The sequence below is a fragment of the Molossus molossus genome, unplaced genomic scaffold, assembly GCF_014108415.1.
Source record: "Molossus molossus isolate mMolMol1 unplaced genomic scaffold, mMolMol1.p scaffold_m16_p_41, whole genome shotgun sequence".
NCBI lineage: Eukaryota > Metazoa > Chordata > Mammalia > Chiroptera > Molossidae > Molossus > Molossus molossus.
Genome location: NW_023425379.1, coordinates 376,727 through 399,957, shown reverse-complemented (window position 1 = coordinate 399,957; position 23,231 = coordinate 376,727). Strand labels below are relative to the sequence as shown.

Sequence of the window (23,231 nt, the reverse complement as noted above, 5' to 3'; positions counted from 1 at the left end):
TTGTCACTGGTTCCTAGGCTGAGGGGTGGTAACGGTACACTGCAGGCTCATGTGATCTGTCACATGACAGCAGATCTGCTAAACTGGAATGGGACTCCGAGCCTGGTGAGAAATTAGGAGGGCCTGGGAAAAGGGGATCACGTTGCAGGGAGTACAGGTTGGAGGGTGGGGATACAATGACAGTCCAGCTCTTGCTGAAACCGTCCTGCTACCCCTGCAGCCTCCTGGGGCTGCTGGCCCTCATCGTCTCGGCCAAATGCAGTTACAGCCCGGAACCTGACCAGCGGCGGACGTGAGTTGATTTAGCACTGACCGACCCCTTCCCCCATATGCCCTGTCCTACACCCACTGCCCTGGTCCTAGCCTCCCTCACCCCCTTACCAGCTCCCAGTACTCACTCCATAGTCTCATCCTCAGGTTCCCACGCTCAGTCACGTATCATCCACCTCCTATAAGCCATATCTGCAGCTGGGATCCGTCCTAAGGTCTCAGCCCCTAATCCTGAATCTTCTGTGACCATTTCCCATCACCCCTCCACAGGCTGCCCCCAGGCTGGGTGTCCCTGGGCCGCGCGGACCCTGAGGAAGAGCTGAGTCTCACTTTTGCCCTGAGACAGCAGAACCTGGAAAGACTGTCCGAGCTGGTGCAGGCTGTGTCGGATCCTGGCTCTCCTCGATACGGTGCCTGTAGGGACTAGGGACGGGATGTGGGATGCAGTGCAGGGCCTCAGGGCTGGGCTGAGCCTGGGACCAAGCAGATCACGTCAGGGTTGTGATCCCAGTGCCTGTCGAGGGGGTGACATAGGGCACATGAATGGCAGTGGCTCTCACTGAAGAGATTCTGAATAAAAAAGTGAAATGAAGCTAATCTGTCCAAAACTAACACATTCCTTCCCCAAAAGTTTTTCCACCTCTGTTTGTCAGGCTGTAAACCTAAAGGTGGATGTGGTTAAGAGCACAGGCTTCGCCTGGCCAGTGTGGCTCAGTGGTTGAGCGACGACCCATGCACCAAGAGGTCACCAGTTTGAGTCCTGGTCGGGGCACATGCCCAGGCTGTGGGCCCATTCCCCAGCGCGGGGCATGCAGGAGGCAGCCAATCAATGTTCTCTCTCATCGATGTTTCTCTCTCTCCCTCTCCCTTACTCTCTCTCTCTCAAAATCAGTAAAAGAAAAAAAATTTTTTTTTTTTATCCTCACCCGAGGACATTTTTCCATTTTTTGTACAGATAGAGTGGGAGGGAGAGAGAGGAAGAGAGAGAGAGAGGGAAACATCGATGTGAAAGGGACACATCGAGTGGCTGCCACCCGCACGACCAACCAGGGCCGGGGACAAACTGCAACCGAGGTACGTGCCCTTAGCGGGAACTGAACCCGGGTCTCTCCGGACCGCAGGCGGACGCTCTAACCGCTGAGCCAAACCGGCCAGGGCGAAAAAAAAATGTTTTAAAGGCACAGTCTTTGTGATCAGATCTGGATTCAAAGCATGACTCTACCGCTTACCAGCTACCAGATAAATGGGGAAGTAGCATGTAGTACAGATGCTCCTTGACTTACAAGGGTGGTTACATCCCAATAAACCCATCATAAGCTGAAAATATTGTTAAGTCAAAAATGCTTTGCCCTGGCCGGTTTGGCGCAGCGGTTGGAGCGTCGGCCTGAGGTACTGAGAGACCCGGGTTCGGTTCCCGCTAAGGGCATGTACCTCGGTTGCAGTTTGTCCCCGGCCCTGGTTGGTCATGCGGGTGGCAGCCACTCGATGTGTCCCTTCACATCGATGTTTCTCTATTTCTCTCTCTCTCTTCCTCTCTCTCCCTCCCACTCTATCTGAACAACAACAACAAAAAAATTGAAAAATGTCCTTGGGTGAGGATAAAAAAAAAAAAAAAATGCTTTTAATACATCATAGCTTAGCCTAGCCTGGCTCAGAACACAATATTCCAAAAACTGTTGTTTACTCTCATGATTGCGTGCCTGACTGGGAGCTGTGGCTTCCTGCCACTGCCCAGCACCAGGACAGAGTATTAGGCCACATATTGCCAGCCCGAAACAAATACAAATTCAAAGTACAGCTTCTACAGAATTCACATCGGTCTTGCGCCATCTTAAAGTCTTAAAATCGTGGGGACTGTCTGTAAATCTAGGTGCTCGTAAACTCAAATTCTTCTAATCCACGCCTATTTACTTCTCTCCTCGTGCCGAGGATGCCACTTCTATCTCTGAAATAGGCTTTGGAGCAGTCCACTTCTCTCCATCCCATGTCGCCACCAACTCAATTGTTTATTCTCTTGTCTGGTTGCTGCCCAGCCCTGGGCCTGTCTCCTCCTCTCCACCCCACTCCACACTCTGCTCCAAAACTGTTGGTGTTTTGCTCCAGTGGTCAGGCTGGATTGTCCTTCCCCTGCTCACAGCCCTTCATAGTGGGTGTAGGAGTGGAGGAGGTCGGGGTGCAGGGGGCGGCAGTCTCAGGAGGCAAGTACTAGTATGCGTGGCTACATGCAGGAAAACAGTGACTCGCAATCACATTAAGTTTAAAATCAATAAATAGAAAAATTTGAGCTAAATTAGATGTCATCTTATAATTGGCTCTGAAAGTTTTGAAAACTGTTATTGGAGATAAGCTTAAAATGGACATTTTAAATTTATGAACTTCATTTGTTTTTCGTGATCATGGCAGTGCATAGTGCTGCAGCATTTGCAGCCCAGTAGCCTTTGGGATAAATCCATATTCCTGGCCCTGGCATTCCAAGTCTCTCCAGCTTTTCTTCCCCGGGCCCCCAAGTGTAAGCTGCATCTGCACAGCCTACCTTTTTGCTATAAAGTCCCTGAAGATGCTTCTCCAGGCCTCCCGATGTCTCCTGGTTAAAGTCCAAAAGGGGTAACGTGGAAAAGTGACGAATGAAGGTGAGAGCCTCTACTAAATTCCTGCAGGAAAATACCTGAGCCTAGAGGATGTGGCTGAACTGGTCCGACCATCACCACTGACCCTCCGCACGGTCCAAAAATGGCTCTTGGCAGCTGGAGCCCGGAACTGCCACTCAGTGATCACACAGGACTTTCTGACCTGCTGGATGAGTGTCCGGTGAGAGAGTGATTGCCCCGTGGAGGGTACCAATCACCCCATCAGGGAGACTGGGGACTATGGGTGAGAGCTAACACATGGGGAGACCACTAACTGCTTGGTGACGCTCACGCAGCCTTCTCTGCTCTGCACCATGGTTTCTGACCTCTGTTCTCTGATCTCTGACCCCCAGACAGGCAGAGCTGCTGCTCTCTGGGTCTGAGTTCCATCGCTATGTGGGGGGACCTGCAGAAACCCATGTTGTAAGGTCCCCACATCCCTACCAGCTCCCGAAGGCCTTGGCCTCCCATGTGGACTTTGGTAACACCCTGTGGGGTTGGTGGGGTTGGTGGGGTTGGGGCAGGCAAAGCCAGGGACTGGAGAAGTTTAGATGCCATGGGAGGTTGGGGAGATCAGTAGTAAAGGGGGGTTGGAGTCTAAAAGATCTCAGACTTGATCTCCTCCCTACAGTGGGGGGGCTGCACCGCTTTCCCCCCACGTCATCCTTGAGGCAACGCCCTGCACCACAGGTGGCAGGGGCTGTTGGCCTGCACCTGGGGGTGACCCCATCTGTGCTCCGTAAGCGATACAACTTGACAGCACAAGACGTGGGCTCTGGCACAACCAACAACAGCCAAGCTTGTGCCCAGGTGAGCCATGCAGGAGCCCCAGGGTCCTTGACACCTCCTCAGGGAGCCTGACCTGTCAAGGGCACAGTCTTATCCCCTATCCTGTGATCTAGGATGGTATCTCCTGCCCTGACCCTTGGAGCTATGTCCTCTGACCCACAATATCTGCTTTGACTCCCTCCGTAGTTCCTGGAACAATATTTCCACGACTCAGACCTGGCTAAATTCATGCATCTCTTTGGTGGGACATTTGCACACCAGGCATCGGTAGCCCATGTGGTTGGACAACAGGGCCGGGGCCGGGCCGGGATCGAGGCCAGTCTAGATGTGGAGTACCTGATGAGTGCTGGCGCCAACATCTCCACCTGGGTCTACAGTAACCCTGGTACTGCCAAGGGGATGGTTGGTGGGGAGAGGAAGAGGAGTGAGTGTTGATCTTTGCTCCCCCAAGAGAATCCCATGAACTAGAGGGAGGTCTTGACAATCCCCCAAATGACTGCCCTGTGCTCCTCTCCCCACAAAAAATCCAGGCCGGCATGAGTCCCAGGAGCCTTTCCTGCAGTGGCTCCTGCTGCTCAGTAATGAGTCAGCCCTACCACCTGTACACACCATAAGCTACGGCGATGACGAGGACTCCCTCAGCAGTGCCTACATGCAGAGGGTCAACGCTGAGTTCATGAAGGCTGCTGCTCGGGGTCTTACCCTGCTCTTTGCCTCAGGTGACCTCCTACTGAAAACTTGCCCCCTGCCCCCAACCTGAGAGCCTTGACCCCACGGTGATTCCTAATCCTGATCTCTGATTCATAATCTGAATTTAACAGGGACTACTGACCTGACCTCTAAACTCCAACCTCTTGCAGTAATGACTAACACTTGAATTTCCTCTGACAGACAAAGCTACATACCAAACTCTGACCAATTGATCTGAGTGATAAACTTGGTCTTTCTCCCAGGTGACAGCGGGGCTGGGTGTTGGTCCACCTCGGGAAGACACCAGTTCCGTCCCAGCTTCCCTGCCTCCAGGTAAGCACCCCAGCTCACCACTTATCTGTACCTCATGATCTGGAACCTATACCTTGACCCACCAGGTTCTCCATGGCTCACCTTCAGCTCTGCGGGCTCTGGTTGCTGCACTCCCTTCTTTTTCCTGTGGGTCCCAGGCCCCAAGTCTCCTGAGTAGGACACAGCTCCCAGTGTTTCTCTTCCTCAGTCCCCAGGCCTTTTAGTGGAAGATTTGGTGGGTGTTTTGTAGAAAAAGGATGTGGTCACCTCAGGCCAAGCCTTCAGGGCTCACAGCCTTAGTCATCCCCATACACATGCTTCCCTCTAGCAACACCCAGGCCATCCCCACCCATTGTGTGTGTGTGTGTGTGTGTGTGTGTTTAATATATATATATATATATATATATATATGTATAATATGTATATATATATGTATAATAATTTTTTTATTGATTTCAGAGAGAGAGGAAGGGAGAGGGAGAGAGAGATAGAAACATAGATGAGAGAACATCGATTGGCCACCTCCTGCACGACCCCCACTGGGGATCGGGCCCACAACCTGGGCATGTGCCCTGATCAGGAATCAATCCAGCAACCTCTTGGTGCATGTGGGTTGACACTCAACCAGTGAGCCACCCCAGCTGGGCAATCCCCCCCATTTTGGAAGTATCCTTAGGACCCCTACAATCTGAGTACTGTCTTCTGCCCTCAGCCCTTATGTCACTACGGTGGGAGGCACATCTTTCCAGAATCCTTTCCAAGTCACGAGTGAGATTGTTGACTATATCAGTGGTGGTGGCTTCAGCAACGTGTTCCCACAACCTTCATACCAGGTACGTGTATGTTTATGTGAATGGACAGGAATGGAAGGAGGGGAGGTCAAGAATTCTCCATTCAGAAGAAATACTCACTCAACAGTGCCTTTCAGGAGAAAGCTGTAGCCCAGTTCCTGAGCTCCAGTCCCCACTTGCCACCATCCAGTTACTTCAATGCCAGTGGACGTGCCTACCCAGATGTGGCTGCACTCTCTGATGGCTACTGGGTGGTCAGCAACCACGTGCCTATTCCATGGGTGTCTGGCACCTCGGTGAGAATCAGCCTGGCCTCAAACCTTCAGGACCTGTACCCCCAAGACCTTGCACCCAGAACCCCTGACTCCTCAGAGACCTCTGATCCTCTGATCCTTTCAAACATCTCTCTCCAAAAGTCCTATCACTCTGAACCCCTAACTTCTACTTTCACCTTCACCCTTGCAGGCCTCTACTCCAGTGTTTGGAGGGATCCTATCCCTGATAAATGAACACAGAATCCTCAGTGGCCACCCCCCTCTTGGTTTTCTCAACCCAAGGCTCTACCAGCAGCGTGGGGCAGGACTCTTTGATGTGAGTGTACAAGGGAGGTGTGTGGACATTTTCATGAGTGCAGGGAGTGTTAAGATAAGTTTGAGAGTAGTTCTGATGAGGTAGGATAGTCTCTGGGATGTGATGGGGTGTAGTCTGTTAGTACTGGTACCAGAAGGCTCAGATCTGATGCCCACCTTGTCCCTAGGTAACCCATGGCTGCCATGAGTCCTGTCTGAATGAAGAGGTGCAGGGTCAGGGTTTCTGCGCTGGCCCTGGCTGGGATCCTGTGACAGGCTGGGGAACACCCAACTTCCCAGCTCTGCTGAAGACATTAATGAACCCTTGACCCTTTCCTGCTGAGAGAATGAGCCTGTCCCCTGCCCCTTAGCTGGTAGCTTGTCTCCTTATTCTGCACTGTTGGAAGTCCTACCGAACACTCACCAGTTGACTGCTGCAGACAGCTTATCTCCCTAACCCTGAAGTGCTGTGAACATGACTTGACTCCCAACCCTACCCTGCTCCATTATACTCAGGTCTTCCTACTCCTGCCTCAGGTTCCTCTACATAGCTATAACCAGTACTTATTTGGGAGCATCCCCACCCCACCCCCATTCCTTCTTTCTCTTTGCAACCAGGCTTTTCCAAAGGGTTGTCTACACTGTCTGTGTACATGATTTTACTTTGTGTTTGCGCCTCGATTCATTGCAATGAGACCTCTGCTTTCACTTTTTTACTCTTTCCTCCCCTAACAGAAACAGTTTCCTCCCTGCTGCTTCAGCGAGTGCATAGCTTCCCAACCTTTGCTGTACGGCCCCCTGTCATAGGGTCCCACTCCCTCTCCTTCCTCAGCTTCTAGGGCTTAACTTTTCTGACCATTTCCTCTTCCTCTTCCTCTTTCTCTGCCTCCTCATTGAATGTTGGTGTACTTCACTACTGCATCCTAAGTCTTTTGCTCTTCTCATTATACCCATTGTCCCCTGGAACAAATCAATGATTGGCATCCACAGCCATCCCCATCTCACTAGATCAGACTTTCTATCCAACAGTAACTGATACCTCAAATGCAAGATATGCAGTTCTCAACACTTCATCTCTCTTTCTCCTTCCCAATCCCAAACTGTTCTCTTTTATTTCTTCTTGGTAAATGATACTATGCTTCTTCCAACCAAGCCAGAGAGCTAAGTGTCATTCTAGACTCCCATTTTCTTCACCTCCTCCCCCTTCAATTAACAAGTCCTACTGACTTTACCTCTTAAATATAGCTTTATCAATCCATTAGTCCTGCCAATTATATTTCCTATGTATATCTAGAACTCATCTACTTCACTCTATCTCCACTGCTACTACATTAACTTACAGGGATATTCTCTCTCCTCTGAATTGTAGGCTTTTGAAAAAAATTACCTTTCTTCCTGCCCTTTCCTAAACCATCTTCCAGAACAAAATGAAAATCACATCAAGCCATTTACCTGATTAAGACCCTTCAAAGATTACTGGATAAAGTTCAGGCTTTTTATCATGACTCACAAACCTGACCCCTTCCTTGCTATTTGTTCCTGAGTAACAAATTGTTTATCCTCCCCTACTCTCTCCCCAAACATATTCTTTCACTTTTTTTAATGTTTTTTTTAATTGATTTTTTAGAGAGAGAGGAAGGGAGAAACAGAAACATCGATGCAAGAGAGACGCATTGGCTGCCTCCTGCACACCCCCCACTGGGGATCAAGCTCAAAGCCCCCAGGATGTGCCCTGACCTGGAATCCTCCTGGGAACTCAGTCCATGGGTTGACGCTCAGTCCACTAAGACACGCCAGCTAGGCCTTATTCTTTCACTTTTGCTCAAAATAATCTGTGTGCCCTTAACACTACCCCTGACTCCCTTTGCTTGGTTGATTTCAGTGATTCTTTCCAGACTCCGTTCAGAAGCGACCTTCTTCTGTGAACTGTTGGCTTCCTGAAGCTAGTTGATTTTGGTATGGCACAAAAATCCTAGATCTTTTAAGCCAAACCTGTTTGATTCTTGTTTCTAATACAGACTAGTGGAGAGCCTTGGGTAACTAAGTTCATCTCCCTGAGCCTTTTCTCACTTGTTAAGTGAAGATATCTATATCTGCCTCTCATAATAATCAGTGAATAATTAAATGGAATAAAGGTGATAGGGTACCTGACACAGAAAAGTAGGCAGATGTTCGTTCCCTTAGTTTTTTCCACTGCACACTCTGTGTCTACCTCTAGTATTATAACTTCCACACAGTACTGAAATTGCCAGGTGACCTGTTTGCCTCCCTTTCCAAGATTGTTGGTGCCTAGAGGACTAGAATCTTGTCTTACCTAACTTTGTATTCCCAGACCCCTAGCACTGGATTGGTACATGGGAACTGAATAAATGTTTGCTACATTGAAACCTCACTCTTGCACTCAGTGTGATTTTGCACATGCTGTTTCCTGGGGTGAAACACCTTCCTCCCCATCTGCAGCAGCACTGTGTGGGCTCTTCTGCAGCCCTCACTTCTCCGGACAGCTGGTGGGGATGGGGCTTTCCACTATGAACCCTTAAAACGCTGAATAAGGGAACTAGAAATGACGCCGACTGGCAGGCAATCGTGGTAGAGGGGCGTGGGGCGATGAGCCCAAAGCAAGGTATTTAGGAGCCGGGCTGAATGAAGGTCCCAGGCCCGTAGGAGAGAGTCCGCGACATTCCAGGGTTCCCCACGCGGGGGGACCGCCGGGCGTACGGCGGGGTGGGAGGCGGAACGTCGGCGGCCAGCGCGGCTCTCCAGGGTTTGGTGTCCGCCCTAGGGTCTGTCACCCAGCTGGCGTTTAGGCCGCCAGCAGGCCGGACGCCTCAGGGAGCGAGCGGTCACGGCGTGGGAGGGGCGAGCGCGAGGCGACTGATATCACCCTGGAGCGTGCGTAACGTGAGCGGAAGCGGAAGCGGCTCTGTTCGCCGCCTCTCCCACCGGCCTGATGAGCTGCAGCGGCTCTGGCGCGGACCCCGAGGTGGCGCCGGCCTGCGCCGCCTCGGCCCCAGGCCCGGCACCCGCAGTCGCGGCCCCCGCCGCGCTGCCCGCCAGCACCGCTGCGGAGAACAAGGCCAGCCCCGCGGGGACGGCAGGGGGGCCTGGGGCTGGAGCCGCGGCAGGGGCCACGGGACCCGTGGCGGCGCGGGCCGGGGAGCCGGCCGAGCGGCGCGGGACGGGTGAGGGCCGGGACGGGTGAGGGTGAGGGCAGCCCCATCGGCGGGGAAGGGCAGAGGGTAGAAGGCAGACCTAGCTGGGGCCCTGCGCCGTCTACTTGTGTGTCTCAGTTTGCTGGTTCTCCTCCAGCTCCGGTGTCAGCGGGCGGCGCGGCGCCCCCGGAGGGGGCCATGTCTAACGGAGTGTATGTGCTGCCGAGTGCGGCCAACGGAGAAGTGAAGCCGGTGGTGTCCAGCACGCCTCTGGTGGACTTCCTGATGCAGCTGGAGGATTACACGCCTACGGTGGGCTTCCTGCCTGAGCTAGGCTATTGGCCCGCTGTCACGCAAGCTTTCTGCCACACCATCTGGATTTCCAGCGGCCTCCTGTATTTGCCCCCCACTAGCTTTTGGAATTCATTCCCGTTGCCCACCCAGCCTGTGCGCTTCCTGATAGCCAGGCCTGTCCTGCCCTCACCCTCTCAGCCCAGCACTGCACAGGGCCGACACTGATAGTTGTCTAATTGATTTCTCAGATCCCAGATGCAGTGACTGGTTACTACCTGAACCGCGCTGGCTTTGAGGCCTCAGACCCTCGAATGTGAGTAAATTCTGGACAGGTTAGAGCCTTGGGCGCTTTGTGTGGCATTTGCTGTCCATCTCCTTATACCAGTTTTTTCTCTCTAGAATTCGGCTCATCTCCCTAGCTGCCCAGAAATTCATCTCAGATATTGCCAACGATGCACTACAGCACTGCAAAATGAAGGGCACAGCCTCTGGCAGCTCCCGAAGCAAGAGCAAGGTGTGAGGGGAGGCTCATTGATTCAGTAATCAGTAATTACCTCCCACAGCAGCGGAGGCTTAATTTATCCTGAAACCCCTTTGGGGAAACTGCCCTAGGGGAGGTCAAAAAAACAAAAACCAAAAACCTACTCAGGGTCACCCACCTGGGATTGAAATCAGGATTCCTATGTTCAGCTGGTGCTCTTCCCTTTTCCCTCAGGACCGCAAGTACACTCTAACCATGGAGGACTTGACCCCTGCCCTCAGCGAGTATGGCATCAATGTGAAGAAGCCGCACTATTTCACCTGAGCCACCCAACCTATATGTACTTGTCTGTCCCCTTGTCCCCACACCAGCCTGTTTTCATAATAAACTTTATTGTGACAGGCAGGGCTGATCCCTCCCATGCTGGGAGACACAGTGTGGCAAGTGACAAAGCTTTGAGCCCAGCCCCTTTTGGGGCCACAGTGGTAGGGATGGGGACAGGGGGTGGGCCCCATGGCTGGGGTAGTACCATGACTGGAGGCAGGGGAGGCAACCAGAGGCCTGCTGCTTTGGGGAGGCACACTCCCCTAACCATGTCCCCACACCTCTGAATTTCAGGTGAGGACTTTCCAGCTCTACTTGTCCTGCATCTTCTCCAGAATAGGCACAATCATGTCAAACTTGGGCCGCTTAGCAGGGTCTTCATTCATGCAGATCTTCATGAGCTTACACACATGGGGAGAAATGCCTGGTGGGATGGTAGGTCGAAGGCCTTCCAGTGCCACCTGTAAATACAGGGAAAACAAGGTGGGTCTCAGAACTTGAGTCTTACATAGTGAGAGGCTTGCAGGACAGGATTACTGTATATTAAATATACAGTATTTGTTCAAATATACTGTATTTGGACAAATGTGGGAAAAGCCCAGCCTTCTACAATTATTGTCCCTACCGTTGCCATTGCCCCAACACGTATTCTTACCTTCATTCCAATCTCCATGTTGGAGAGGTCAGCAAAGGGTACTTCCCGTGTCACCAGTTCCCATAGAAGCACGGCAAAACTCCACATGTCTGCTGAGCGTCTGTTTGTGTCTTCAGGCTTCTTCTGCAGAGCTGGAGGGACAGGACTTATCTGTTCCAGCTGCCTGTCTTGTCCTGTCTCTGCCCCTTCCACTGCTACTGAACTGGCCCTTCTCTACCTCCCAACATGCCCTCACTCACCTTCAGGGGCCACCCAGGCAGGTGCATACATGCGCCCAGGGCATTGGAAGGAGAACTTGACGTCAGCCATGCTGATTCGGGCAGTCATGTCCTCATCAATCTGAGGAAGAGAAGATAGATATGTGGAAGGAGGTAAGTCCTATTCTAGATAGCGAAAGGTCTTCTGGGGTACTGAACCAGGAGTGGAGTTGTGATCTCACCATTACACTACGGCTGTTGAGTGCATGTCTTGGGATAAGGGGCTCTAGTGTGTGTAGGAAGGCCATGCCCCTTGCCATGTCCAATGCAAACTTCACAGCCTGGCTCTGGTCCACGACAAAATCTAGGAGAGGAGGCAAAAGTCAGATAGCTTGGAGAGGCTCACACACGCTTTCCCCCCTCAAATCTGGTATCCCCTACTCACTGGTGCCCTCGTGTAGTACATTATACAGGGATCCATATGGCATCCAGTGTGTGATGAGAGTCGGGTGAGGAGCAGGTGGAGACTGACAGAAACCTAGTACTGGGAGCACATTCGGATGCGAGAATATCCTGGGAGAGGAAGAGAGTGTCCCTGGCTGAGACCCATCGTAAAATATCTCCCTCTTGGGTGCTAGTCCTTGGAAGCAGCAGCTTCCAGTTTAGGCCTTGCCCCACCTGAGCCGGGGACACTCCTCATTGAAGTCCCTGCTCTTCCTTGTACTCCAGTCTCGAACCTTCAGCACCTTCATGATGATGTCATTGCCCTGCCAGCGGCCCTTCCACAGCTGAGGGACAGGTAAGGGTTAGGAGGCTTTAACTAAGGCCACCACTTTCATGCCCTCTAACTGGAGAAGAAACTTTTAAAACAGGTGCAGAGCATGTAATTTGTGGGGTTTGGGGAGGGAGGGGCACAAAAGGTGGGTCACCTCTCCAGAATGATTCTCGTTGAGCTTTGCCAGGAAGTTGAGTTGTTTGAAGTCAATGCCGGAGTGTTTGTTGAGAGTCCCATTTCCTGAGAGTGTGAGTAGGTCAGGCACCCACCTTCCCCTAACCCAGCCCAAGGAGCCCAGGATTATTCCCTATTACCACCGCTCCCCTCACAACTGACTCACTAGGCCGAGTGCGAGTGGTCCCCTTCCAGAATGTGTCCTTGTATGGAATACGGTTGAGATTCTGGCCCATCTTCTCTGCCCGCTCTGAGAAAGAAAGACAGTCTTGGCCTCAGCTGTGGTATGGAGGGAGGAGACAGGCAGGGACAAGACAAGCTGGAGGTTGGGGAACAGACCTCGGAGCAGCTCTCTCAGGGGTGCCTTGGCTTTGTCCACAGGCATTTCTCCATATTTGTTGCAGATGCTGACAAGGGCCCCGTTAGCCACCAGGTCCTAGAATAAAAGGGCATTTGTGACGAGGGTCCTTGCTACCTCCCTAGCAGTCTCAACCAACCATGAACACATACAATGCAAATCCTGAGTGTCATATATTCAGCAGTGCTGACAGGATAGGATGAGGATTCCAGATCTTCCACTGAGGCTCAGACTTTACTTCCCACCCATCCCAGGGCTCAGGGCCTGAGAACTTACCTCTGCCACCTGATCTTGACCCCAAAAACAGGCATAGTGCAGGGGTACATTGCCATGCTCATTCACTGCATTGATATCAGCTTTGTACTGTAGCAGCTGGTCCCCAGGGCCAGACAGAAAGAAGAGACAGAAGGCATAGAGTTAGTCCCAACTGAGAGACAGGTGTCGAGGCACAGAGGAGGGAGAAGAGGACACATGATGTCTCCAGTATGTTATAGTGCCTGTGGCTAACTTCTAGGCATGTATATGATGTAGGGAACGGAGAGGATCGTACATACCTTCTGTACAATATCACGGTGTCCATGACTGGCTGCCAGGTGCAGGGGGGTGTCATCCCCACGGTTCATCACATTGATTCGTGCCCCCCGCATGATCAGCATCTCAACCACAGCAGAGCGGCCCTCTCGACAGGCCCAGTGCAAGGGGGAGAAGCCATGATCATCCCTTTGAAGGAAGGTATAGTGGTCATTTATCTGGAGGTGGAATGGGGCAAAGGCTTTAGTATAGGAAAAACTGATGGTTCCTCTGCATACTCACCCTGGGAAACCTTACCTCTCCAGGACTTCAATTCTCATTCATGTCAGCAACTCCCAAAGCTGTCTAATTCAGACCTTACCCTGAGCTTCAAACCCAACCCCCAACAAGTCCATATGATTAGTTTCCACCACCAGCTCCCACCAGCCTTTCTTCCCTGGCATGCCCTATTTCATTAAATGGTAGCATTCTTCATCTGGTGTCCTCTGCATCCCTTTTGCAACATCTGTTGGTCCTTTCTGTTTTCCACTGCATCTTGTACATCCCCCTATTATAGTATTTATCACACTGGATTATAAAAGTTCATTAATGGGCTGTCTTGTCTGACTGTAAGCTTGAGAGAATGGATTGACAGCAGGTGTGCAGTGCATGTTGAGGGTGTGGAGACTTGGAGAAGGGAAGACCACAACTCATGGAAGAGGACGCAAACTTACCGACTGGCTCTGGTACTGAAACTAAGATTTCAAATGGAATGGAATTTAAAATGAGATTTTGGAAGGGTTTATAAGTGAGAAAGAAATCCTTCTGATAAGTCATTACTGATGCAACTATCAAACCACCACATAAAACAGGATTCCTCTACTCAAGTCTACTCAAGCAATCCTGGGCACAGAAAACAAGCAAATAAGAGGGCTTCTTGTAGAAACAAAACTACCTGACTTTTTTCTATTCGCAAGGACATGTATCTTATAAAGTAAAAGAAGTGTACAAAAAACCCCAAAGCAACTGGGTGGGAGCTGGGCCTGCCTGACAGCCAGGGGCCATAAAAGGAAATTCCCTCTAGTGAAGGAGGTAGAGCCAAGGGGCGGAGCAGAGGGCGGTCTGCGGTTTGGGCAGACTGCCTCCGGATGCCTTAGTGCTGTGGTCACTTCCTGAGTTGGGGCTGTAGGCCAGGGCTGGAGCTGATCAGGGGTCTGGCCACCGCAAGTCCCCCAGATGCCCAACAGCTTAGGAGGGGGCGTGGCCTTTAACAGAATGATTTCCCTCCACAGCTTCCTTCATCTCACACAGAGATAACTAAAAGCTTTCCTGGGAGATGGGGATCCTCCTCTTCCCCAAATCAATTTTCACCCCCTGCTTATCAGTCAGTTTTACCTACCAGCTCTTTAATTGGTGACTTGGCTTATCAGCCTACCCCCCAGTCTATGGCCCCAGAGCAGGCCAGAGCCTGAGGGCAAAAGTATGGGGAGGGCCCTGGCTGGTTTGGCTCAGGGGTTAGAGCATCAGCCAGCAGACCAATGAGTCATGGGTCCGATTCAGGTCAAGGGTACATACCTGGGTTGCAATTCGTCCCGGCCCTGGTTGGGGTCATATGGGAAGCACCCACTCGATGTGTCCCTTTCACATCGATGTTTCTCTCTCTCCCTCTCTCTCCCTCCCACTCTATCTGAACAAAAACTTGAAAAATGTATGTGAAGGGCCCGGCCAGTGTGGTTTAGTGAATTGAACGTCATCCCATGGACTGAGAGGTTCCAGATGGATCCCCCATCAGGGAACATGCCTGGGTTCAGGGCTCAATCCTTAGTAGGGGGTGTGCAAGAGGCAGCCAATCGATGTTTCTCACAGCGATATTTCTCTCTCTCCCTCTAAAAAAAATCGATGAAAACATGTTTTTAAAAAGTATGGGTAGGGTTCTGCCCACTCTCAGGCTGCCTGTCATCCCAGGGCCAAGACTTGAATCCCAGAGAGCCCTGCAGGGAATTCATCCTCACGTCATATCCATCATATGGCCAGCATGGGCCCCCAAAACCTATCCCGTCAAACCAACATAGCCTTCCAGTTTCACTAATGCCACCCCTTCACCTTTTGGCAGCAGTCTGTCTAGATGCCACACCCACTGGACAACTCCACCTAAACTTGTATAACCCCACCAACAAAATAGTAACAGTGCACACTGTCTATTAGAGCACCCTTTGAGGAATTATATGAATAATGGAACAAGTGACTGTGAATTACAGAGAAGTAGTATGTACAGTCGTCCCTCGCCACTTTGTGCTTCAACTTTTGCAGCTTCACTCTCGTGGTTTTTTTTAATACTGTACTACATTTGGAAAAACCGCGATAGACTGAAGCCACAAAAGTCGAAGGCCAAGTGGTGAGGGACAACTGTATATAAATAAAGAATTCTACTTCACGGAAATTCATTTATCGCAGTAGAGTCTGGAACTGATTAACCGCGATAAACGAAGGCCGGCTGTATAGAGCCTAATGGGAACCTATGAGCCTAGTGGGAGCTTGGATGAAGATGACAGGTGATTATTACGTCAAACCTAAAAACTAAACTCTGTCAACCTTAAAATATTAAATTTTAAAATAAATAAAATTAAAACCCACACTCCTGAGTCAACATCACTATTGCTTTTCTTGCCTTCCAGTCTCAGCCAACCTCATCTCCCATTCAACCTGGCACAAGGCCCCTGCCTTGAGGTCAGGCACTGAGTCTGAACCCCCTCCGCCTCTAGTGCCCAGCGGTGTATATAGTTCCTCAAATGAAGGAACCCAGTGTAATCTGGATTCTTCACCTGTTTTCCTCTGAAGCAGCCCTCACAGAGATCAAATATATCATTAATTGTAAATTCAGTGGTTACCTTAAAGTGTTCAAATGCTTTGATCTCTCAGGAGCCTATACTACTGTTGACCACTCCCCCTTCATTGAAGCATTCACTTTTCTAAGCTTTACAAATATTTTCCTGTTTCTCCTTCAACCTCCAGTTGTTCCTTTTAAATCTTGCAGGCTTCTCATCCTCTCTCTTCAAACCCATGTCTTCAGGAATCATCTATATGCTACCATGTCCTAAATCTGTATCTCCTAGTCAGACCTCGCTCCTGAAATCCAAATTCTGCATGACCACAAACTTACTCAACATTTCCGCTTCACTGTACTGTCACTTTAACATGTCTAGAGTGGAGCTCGTCATTCTTCAGTCTTGTCCATCTCAGTTAAAGGAACCACCACCTACCCAAGTTCCCAAGCCAGAATCCTGGTCATCATCTTTGACCTTCCTCACCCCATACCAAGTCTCACCAATTCTTTTTTATTTATTTGTTTATTTTTATTTTTTAAAACAATTTTGTTTCCAATTACAGTTCAATATTATTTTGTATTAGTTTTGAGTGCACAGCACAGTGGTTAGACAATGAAATACTTTACAAAGGGCTCCCTCCCCCTGACATTTTCATGAATTCTTTATCATAAAGATTCCAGAAATTTGATCTTTCTTTTTCACCTACCCTCATTCTGGCCCAAGCCACCACCACTTCTGGGATGGACTAGGCGACTGCCTCTCTTCACATTGCCACTTGCTCTTCACAAAGCATCCAAGGTGACACCTCGCAAATGGGCATTCTCCTATCACTACATGGCTTTAAAGCCTGTTCTTAGAACAAAAACCTTATTATGGCCTAAATAGCCTTGCGTGATCTGGCTGACCCTTTCAGACTTTCCAGTCTCCTGTCTTCTCCACTTGTACCCAATGCTTCAGCCCAGAGGCCCAAAGAGGATTTCTATCCTCCAGCCCTAAGAAACTGGGCAATTTCCGGGCACTCTCCGCTCTGTCTTGCCTCCTCGCCCATGCAGCTCACTGAGGCTGGAAAGCTCTCTCTCTGCAGCCTCTGCCAATAAAACTCGTATTTAGCAGCAAAGACTCAGCTCCAACACAGCTTCCCCCGTGGAGACCCTCCCAACACACACGCACAGGCTGCGCTTGGCACTCACCACTGGACAGGAAAGTCAGCGGCTCCCACCTGACGTGAGCACCCCACATCACCGAGAGGAGAATGCCTTTGCCCTTCCGCTCACCCACCAGCCACCTCGCTCACCCCTGGTTGAGGTCGTTCTCCGTGTTGTCCAGCCACAGGCGAACAGCAACCGCGTTGCCCTCCCGGCACTGAGTGAAAATGTCGTCCATGGCAGCGTCCCGGCGCTGAGTCCCCTAGACTGGGGAAGCCTGGGGACTGTGAAGGGATCCAGGGAACGAGGGTGAGCCCCAAACTTTGTCCCCTGAAGCAAAGAAGTGTTTGTGCTGGGGATGGGGTCTGGGTGCTGCGTCCTCTCTTGGTGGAGGTCTGGGAAGGAGTTTGGGGCAACGGGCTGATCCCCAACTGTGTCCCTGGGCGTGAGGGAGAGCCAGTCCTGGCGAGGTGGAGGGTGATTAGGGGGTAGTGTATCTTCTGAAGGGATGTCAGAGAGCAAGCACAGGGACCCAATCCGCTAACAGACCTGGGGGAGGGGCAAGTTCGGGCGCCCTATTCCCTCGGGGAGGAGATCGGGGGTCTTTCCCGGGGATGGCCCTGGTTTCCGACTCGGAACTTGGGCGGAGTGAGGGGTGACGGGACGACAGGGCTCGCGCCCTGGGGAGGGGGCACGGTGTTCCCGCACTCACCGGGACGCGGGCTGGAGGAGCCTTCTCCGGGGAACTCCCGTCCGGCCGCACCCGCAGCCCGGCCCCGCCCCGGCTCTCTGGGGCCCGCGCGGCCCTCCTTCCTCCCGCCTCCTTGCCCTTCTAGCCCACCAGTGTTTACACTCGATGGTTTTCGGCACCGCGCCGGCCGCTCTAGCCAACTGGCTTTCACTCTGGTTACCGGCTCTGTTCCGGCAGCACTGTGGGCTCAGGTTCCTAGACGCTCTCTGCACGTGGAGAGGCGCGGGCATCCCGCGACCTCACCCCACCCCACTCGCATGTTTGAGGAGCCGGATTGGGCCGTGGAGGCCCCATTAGCCGCGGGCCTCGGGCCTGTAGCCTCCCGGTCTCGGCCCGCGGCAGCCTCGCAAATTAAGGTGAGTGGTCTCCCAGGGCACTGGGAGCTGTTTAAGGCCCTGAAGCGGATCCTGGTGGATCTCAGCGCTGGCAACGCCGCGCCCACTGCCTGTGTGGGTTTGGGTGTGGGTGTGTTCGCGCGCGCGCCTGCGGCCGACTGAGATCGAAGACGTGAGAACTTCCAAAAGAAAATGACATTGGAACTGAGATTTGGTAAGTAGAACTCAGTGAAGCAAAGAGAGTTCCTGGGACAGGAAAAGCACGTGCAAAGGCCCTGGGTCAAGAGAGCATGCGTGCCCTGTTAAGGTCACACGGCAAACATGACCCCTGTCGATGGAGCACAGAGACTGAGAGGGGATGCCATTGAAATTGGAGAGGTAAACTTGTTGTTTTGCATATTTTAAAGATAGACATTGATGAAGAGGTTTTAGCAGGGGAAAGATTCCTTCAGAATTGCATTGTGGACACTGGAATTGAGAGAGCAAGAGGGAATGACAATGAAAGGTTGTTAGTACTGCCATTTCAAAAGGTGGTGTGGAAGGTGTACGAAGATCCTCCCAGCTAAGTGCCTGGTCTCGGATCACCCATTTGGACTTCAACCCAGAAGGCTTCCCAGACAGTAGACCTTCTCCTTTAAGCTTTTGCTGATGTGAAGGCAGCTGTACTTCTTCAGGCCCTTTCTACCCTCTGTGAGCTTCCAGCATATAATCTGTCTGCTTTATGCGTCCTCAACCCATTGCTATAATCCAGGCCAGTGGCCCCTCTGTTAGCAGCATGTCGTCTTCAGTTCTCTACACTGTAGCTAGTCATTTTAAATACACACGTGTCATCCTGTCACTCTTGTTTTCAGAAACCTTCCTGCCTTTTATCATCTGGAGGCTGAAGCCTGAGATGGAGGGTTGGAACTCCTGGTCTCTGGCCTTGGTCTGGTTGCTTGTGGCCCTGCTTACCCCAGTACCTCCTCTGAACATTGAAGAGAGTGGGATGGGTGGTTCCTCTGGCTTCAGCTTCCCAAAGGTTGGGGTGGCGACTTGAAAGTTCTTCAGGGTCTGACAGGCTTCATGACAAGCTAGTTAACCGAGAATAATCCAGATACCTCTGCCAGCATCTGAACCAGGTCTTTCCCATCTTTCCCCTCTTATTCCCCAGGTCTCATTCATTCTCCTCGGCCCTGCTTCCATCCCTTCTTTTCCCCCCAGGGCTCCAAGCGCCGCCGGCTCTTGGCCACACTACGGGCCCTAGAGGCAGCATCTCTTTCCCAACAACTCTCCGGCCTTCCTGGCAGTGACTCTGAGGAGGAGGAGGTGGTGGGGAAAAAAAAGAAACGCCCGAAAAAGGCCTCATTTGCCAGTATTTCTACTGAAGTGGAGAAGAAAAGGAAAAAGCAGCATCCAAAACAGGGCCAACCTATCATTGACTCTGAGGAAAAGGAAGTAGAAAAGAAGTGCCATAAAGGGGCTTTTCTTGGCAGTGACTCTGCTGCAGAAGAGAAAAGAAGGGGGACATGCCAGAAGCAGGCCCCTTCAAACCTTGCCCAGCACCTGGACAGTGTTCACCAAACAGGTATTAGTAGATGTATATATGTGTGTGGGACAGGGACAGGGACAGGGGTGGTCATCTGATACTACATATGACAAAGGTTACTTGCCACCATTAGGTTGGGAGTTAGGCGATTACAAGTACTTTTATCCAGGCCATAGGCTTTTTCTAGGCCAGGATGAATTTGCCAAGCCTCTGAATTCAGTGGATCTTGCCCCAAATATGCCTTCCCATCTTCCTCCCTACAGGTCCCAAAGCTTTGAAAAGTAATGCTACAGATGACCCACGCAAGCCATGCCCTGTGACCACTTCTTCCCAACTCCCCAATACCTTGAGTCGCAAGCAGTGGCGGAACCGGCAGAAGAACAAGCGTAGACACAAGAACAAATTTCGGCCACCTCAGCCATCAGACCCAGCTCTAGCCACAGCCCCCACAGAGGAGACAGAGGTGCCTCCTGCCCCCACTCAAGACAGCCTTGAGGCTCGGGCAGGAGCTCTGCGAGCCCGCATGGCACAGCGGCTGGATGGTGCTCGATTTCGCTACCTCAATGAACAGCTGTATTCAGGGCCCAGCAGCGCTGCACAACGCCTTTTCCAGGAAGATCCCGAGGCCTTTCTCCTTTACCACCGCGGCTTCCAGAGCCAAGTCAAGAAGTGGCCACTACAGCCGGTGGACCGCATCGCCAAGGACCTTCGCCAGCGGTGAATGGGGGTTGGGCACCATGAAAAGCAATGTGGGTCAGTCATGGTTCAGACTAGACCAGTGAGTGATCCCTCCCCTCCACTCCCAGGCCTGCGACCCTGGTGGTAGCTGACTTTGGCTGTGGGGACTGCCGCCTGGCTTCAAGTATCCGGAACCCTGTGCACTGCTTTGACTTGGTCTCTCTGGACCCCAGGGTCACTGTGTGTGACATGGCCCAGGTAAACCCTTTTATTCCTCTGTGTATCTTAGAAGCCTGTGTTTTAGGCCCAGCCTGCATAGCTAATCTCTAACACTCCCTCCTTTCCCCACCCCATTCTGGTGTTCGACACTGCCACACAGTGTTGGCTTTCTTCTCCCCCCATACTGTGCGCCTCATACACCCCCCCCCCCCACTACCCACAGGTACCTCTGGAGGATGAGTCTGTAGATGTAGCTGTGTTCTGCCTTTCGCTGATGGGAACAAACATCAGGGACTTCTTAGAGGAGGCAAATCGAGTGCTGAAGCCAGGGTAAGAGCCTCCAGGACACAGATGCATGCATATGTGCACTTGCGTGTGTCTGTGCGCTCATACAGAACTTGCCATTCTCAGGGGTCTCCTGAAAGTGGCTGAAGTTAGCAGTCGTTTTGAAGATGTTCGGACCTTTCTGGGAGCCGTAACCAAACTTGGCTTCAAGGTCATTTCCAAGGTGAGGGCCCCTATTTTTGTCTTATGTGTGGCCCTTTTCAGAGCAATGGTGTTCAGGAAAGAGGCCATAGGCATAGACATTGGCTTCATGAAGGTACAACTCATGGGAAGCTCTCTGAACAAGGGTGGGACATAGACAGGTGTTTCTGAAGAGGGGTAAGGATTTGGGGCTCACTGGGTCTTTTCTGCTTCTAGGACTTGACCAACAGCCACTTCTTCTTGTTTGATTTTGAAAAGACCGGGCCTCCTCGGGTAGGGCGCAAGGCTCAACTCTCAGGCCTGAAGCTTCAGCCATGTCTCTATAAGCGCAGGTGACCTCTGGACACCTCCTGAAAGGGGAAGCAAGTCTCGAACTCCATACTCAGAACTCTGAAGACTGTAACCAGCCAGTCAGTGACCCAGGACTGGTACCACCCTTCCTCTGTCCCAAGAACAAAGTTGGATGAAACCCCTGGCTCAGCCTTGCTTTAATGGAGGCTTCTTGGTTGCAAGAAGCATAAAATCACTCAGGTTGGCTAAAGAATATGGAGTTTATTGTGAGAACACAAATATCTGGAAACTATGGACTCCCTAGGTATCATGGAAACTAGATAGATGGCTTGGAATTCAAGGCATCTCTGGGTTTGACTCCTTTTTCTCTCTCTGAGGAGCCCCATGGGCTTTCTGTCCTGGCATCTCCATTCTCCTCTCTTCTGATCTTCTGTCTGCAGACCAGCTTCCTATTACTCATAGCTGCTGCTCCTTTAGCTTTGGTCTGCTCAGGCCTTCAAGGCCTCAGACAGGCAGGCATTGCTTCTTGGTCCTGGGACAACTGGTAGTCCACCAACATACTGGTTAAGACATCAATCTGGGCTTCTGGGTCAGGACTGTTTGATTGTGTCTGTACTAAGCACTTTTCTCCCCTCTATCTTTATCTCCATCTTTGGAGCTACATGACCTAGTATCTGTTGTCCTGTGGGGCCCTGGTATGTGTCTGGCTGAGGACAGATTTTAGAATCAGGTATAGACCTGGGTTCAAATTCTGGCCTGCCATTTATTGCTGACAGTCATTTAATTTTTGAATGTCACATTCCTCATTTGGAAAATGGTAGAATTTCTGTCTAATGGGATTGTTGTATGGGTCAACTGAGGAAACCTATATACAGGGCCGGGTACCGAGGAGATGCTCAATAAACTGTAGATGTAGCTGTGTGTGTTGTAAGCCTCATTGTTCTCTAAAGACCTTCCCTAGGCTGGGTTGGAGATTGAAGGGTAAAGAATAGACTTGTTGACTGAGGAAGACTCAGATAACTCAATATAAGCCTTTCAGCAGGCTCATTTAATAGGATGAATAGAGATTCTTGATAGAGTCTGAGCTGTCCTTGGAAGAGGGTGGTGAGGGCATTGGGTATCTTCATAAATAACCATCAGTTAATGCCTTGTTGGGATGGGGGATTGGACTGTTCATTGGCAGAAGGGTCTGTCATTTCTGCCTAGCAGAGAGCTCAGATCAGTATGTCAGGAAAAGCTGTAGTGCTGGAGAAGATGAACTGGGTTGATAGATCTTTTGGCCATTTCTAAAAGAAATCTGCCATGAGCCCAGACATAAAGACACAACCTCTCCTACCTAATTCCAAGAACAAGAACTGAGCATGACCACTGGGGCATAGGTTCCAGGGCTCTGAGCCAGTTGGATGCCTTCAGAAGGGGATGGAGATTTTGAGGTGGCTGTCAGCCAGAGGCTATGTGTGGAGGCTGGGCTGTGAACCATTCAGCAGATACTGCACAGGATCTCAGCACATACTCTTCTCTCTGCTGAATACTTGGCTGACTGGCAAAGTTTTACTCATACTTCCAAACAGCCTCATTGTTTCCTACTCCATCACACACAAAGCAGAATGAGCGTATCTACACTCAAAGCTTGACCTGAAGAGTACAGCTTTGGCATTTAAATGCTACACTGTGGTTGCTGTTGTGCATTAGGCTACAGTCTTCTCAAGTTATATTGATCTTTGTATTCCCAGAGCTTGTCACTTGAGTTCACCTAAGCAGCTGATAAGGAACGACAGGGACCAGTTAATTGGGATTGATGTGAGCAGGGGTATTGCAGGAACCCCAGTTTGGGGCAATGGATAAGTGGACTAGTGACAATGGAAGAAGTAGGCAAATGGGAGAAGTCCAGTAGGTAGGACTGGTAGATGTTGACAGTTGGTACGAGAAAGGAATCTGAAGTGAGTCTGGTTTCTGGCTTGAGCAACTGGATGAACTGATGATGCCATTCAAAATGTTGGGTTTTAAG

The 23,231-nt window shown here is 51.1% G+C and overlaps 4 protein-coding genes across 6 annotated transcripts; 3 read left to right on the top strand and 1 right to left on the bottom strand.

Annotated features, from left to right (window-relative positions):
• The first annotated feature begins 45 nt into the window (after positions 1-45).
• On the top strand, positions 46-6,681 carry TPP1 (tripeptidyl peptidase 1). Its single transcript, XM_036242223.1, has 13 exons — positions 46-105; positions 221-292; positions 541-680; positions 2,928-3,078; positions 3,251-3,378; positions 3,529-3,707; positions 3,873-4,071; positions 4,217-4,405; positions 4,640-4,709; positions 5,401-5,521; positions 5,617-5,775; positions 5,945-6,070; positions 6,237-6,681. The coding sequence occupies exons 1-13, from the start codon at positions 89-91 to the stop codon at positions 6,375-6,377; spliced, it is 1,692 nt and encodes a 563-aa protein (XP_036098116.1). The 5' UTR covers positions 46-88; the 3' UTR covers positions 6,378-6,681.
• Positions 6,682-8,987: 2,306 nt separating this feature from the next.
• On the top strand, positions 8,988-10,374 carry TAF10 (TATA-box binding protein associated factor 10). Its single transcript, XM_036242215.1, has 5 exons — positions 8,988-9,230; positions 9,358-9,512; positions 9,743-9,807; positions 9,894-10,008; positions 10,210-10,374. The coding sequence occupies exons 1-5, from the start codon at positions 8,999-9,001 to the stop codon at positions 10,297-10,299; spliced, it is 657 nt and encodes a 218-aa protein (XP_036098108.1). The 5' UTR covers positions 8,988-8,998; the 3' UTR covers positions 10,300-10,374.
• Positions 10,351-17,728, bottom strand: ILK (integrin linked kinase). Of its 3 annotated transcripts, XM_036242209.1 has the most exons (13): positions 17,651-17,728; positions 17,088-17,222; positions 13,013-13,178; positions 12,735-12,830; positions 12,440-12,536; positions 12,267-12,350; positions 12,081-12,166; positions 11,830-11,939; positions 11,597-11,724; positions 11,394-11,515; positions 11,194-11,293; positions 10,955-11,085; positions 10,351-10,760 (listed from the first exon to the last, which is right to left on the bottom strand). In XM_036242209.1, the coding sequence occupies exons 2-13, from the start codon at positions 17,174-17,176 to the stop codon at positions 10,611-10,613; spliced, it is 1,359 nt and encodes a 452-aa protein (XP_036098102.1). In that variant the 5' UTR covers positions 17,177-17,222; positions 17,651-17,728; the 3' UTR covers positions 10,351-10,610. The 3 variants fall into 3 exon arrangements, with proteins under 3 accessions (XP_036098102.1, XP_036098103.1, XP_036098104.1); XM_036242210.1 differs by lacking the exon at positions 17,651-17,728 and having other exon boundaries at positions 10,456-10,760; positions 13,013-13,207; positions 17,088-17,195; XM_036242211.1 differs by lacking the exon at positions 17,651-17,728 and having other exon boundaries at positions 10,456-10,760; positions 16,984-17,096.
• Positions 17,729-17,789: 61 nt separating this feature from the next.
• RRP8 (ribosomal RNA processing 8) lies at positions 17,790-22,171 on the top strand. Its single transcript, XM_036242212.1, has 7 exons — positions 17,790-18,238; positions 19,175-19,588; positions 19,813-20,266; positions 20,356-20,485; positions 20,670-20,776; positions 20,858-20,954; positions 21,149-22,171. The coding sequence occupies exons 1-7, from the start codon at positions 18,217-18,219 to the stop codon at positions 21,266-21,268; spliced, it is 1,344 nt and encodes a 447-aa protein (XP_036098105.1). The 5' UTR covers positions 17,790-18,216; the 3' UTR covers positions 21,269-22,171.
• The last annotated feature ends 1,060 nt before the right edge of the window (positions 22,172-23,231 follow it).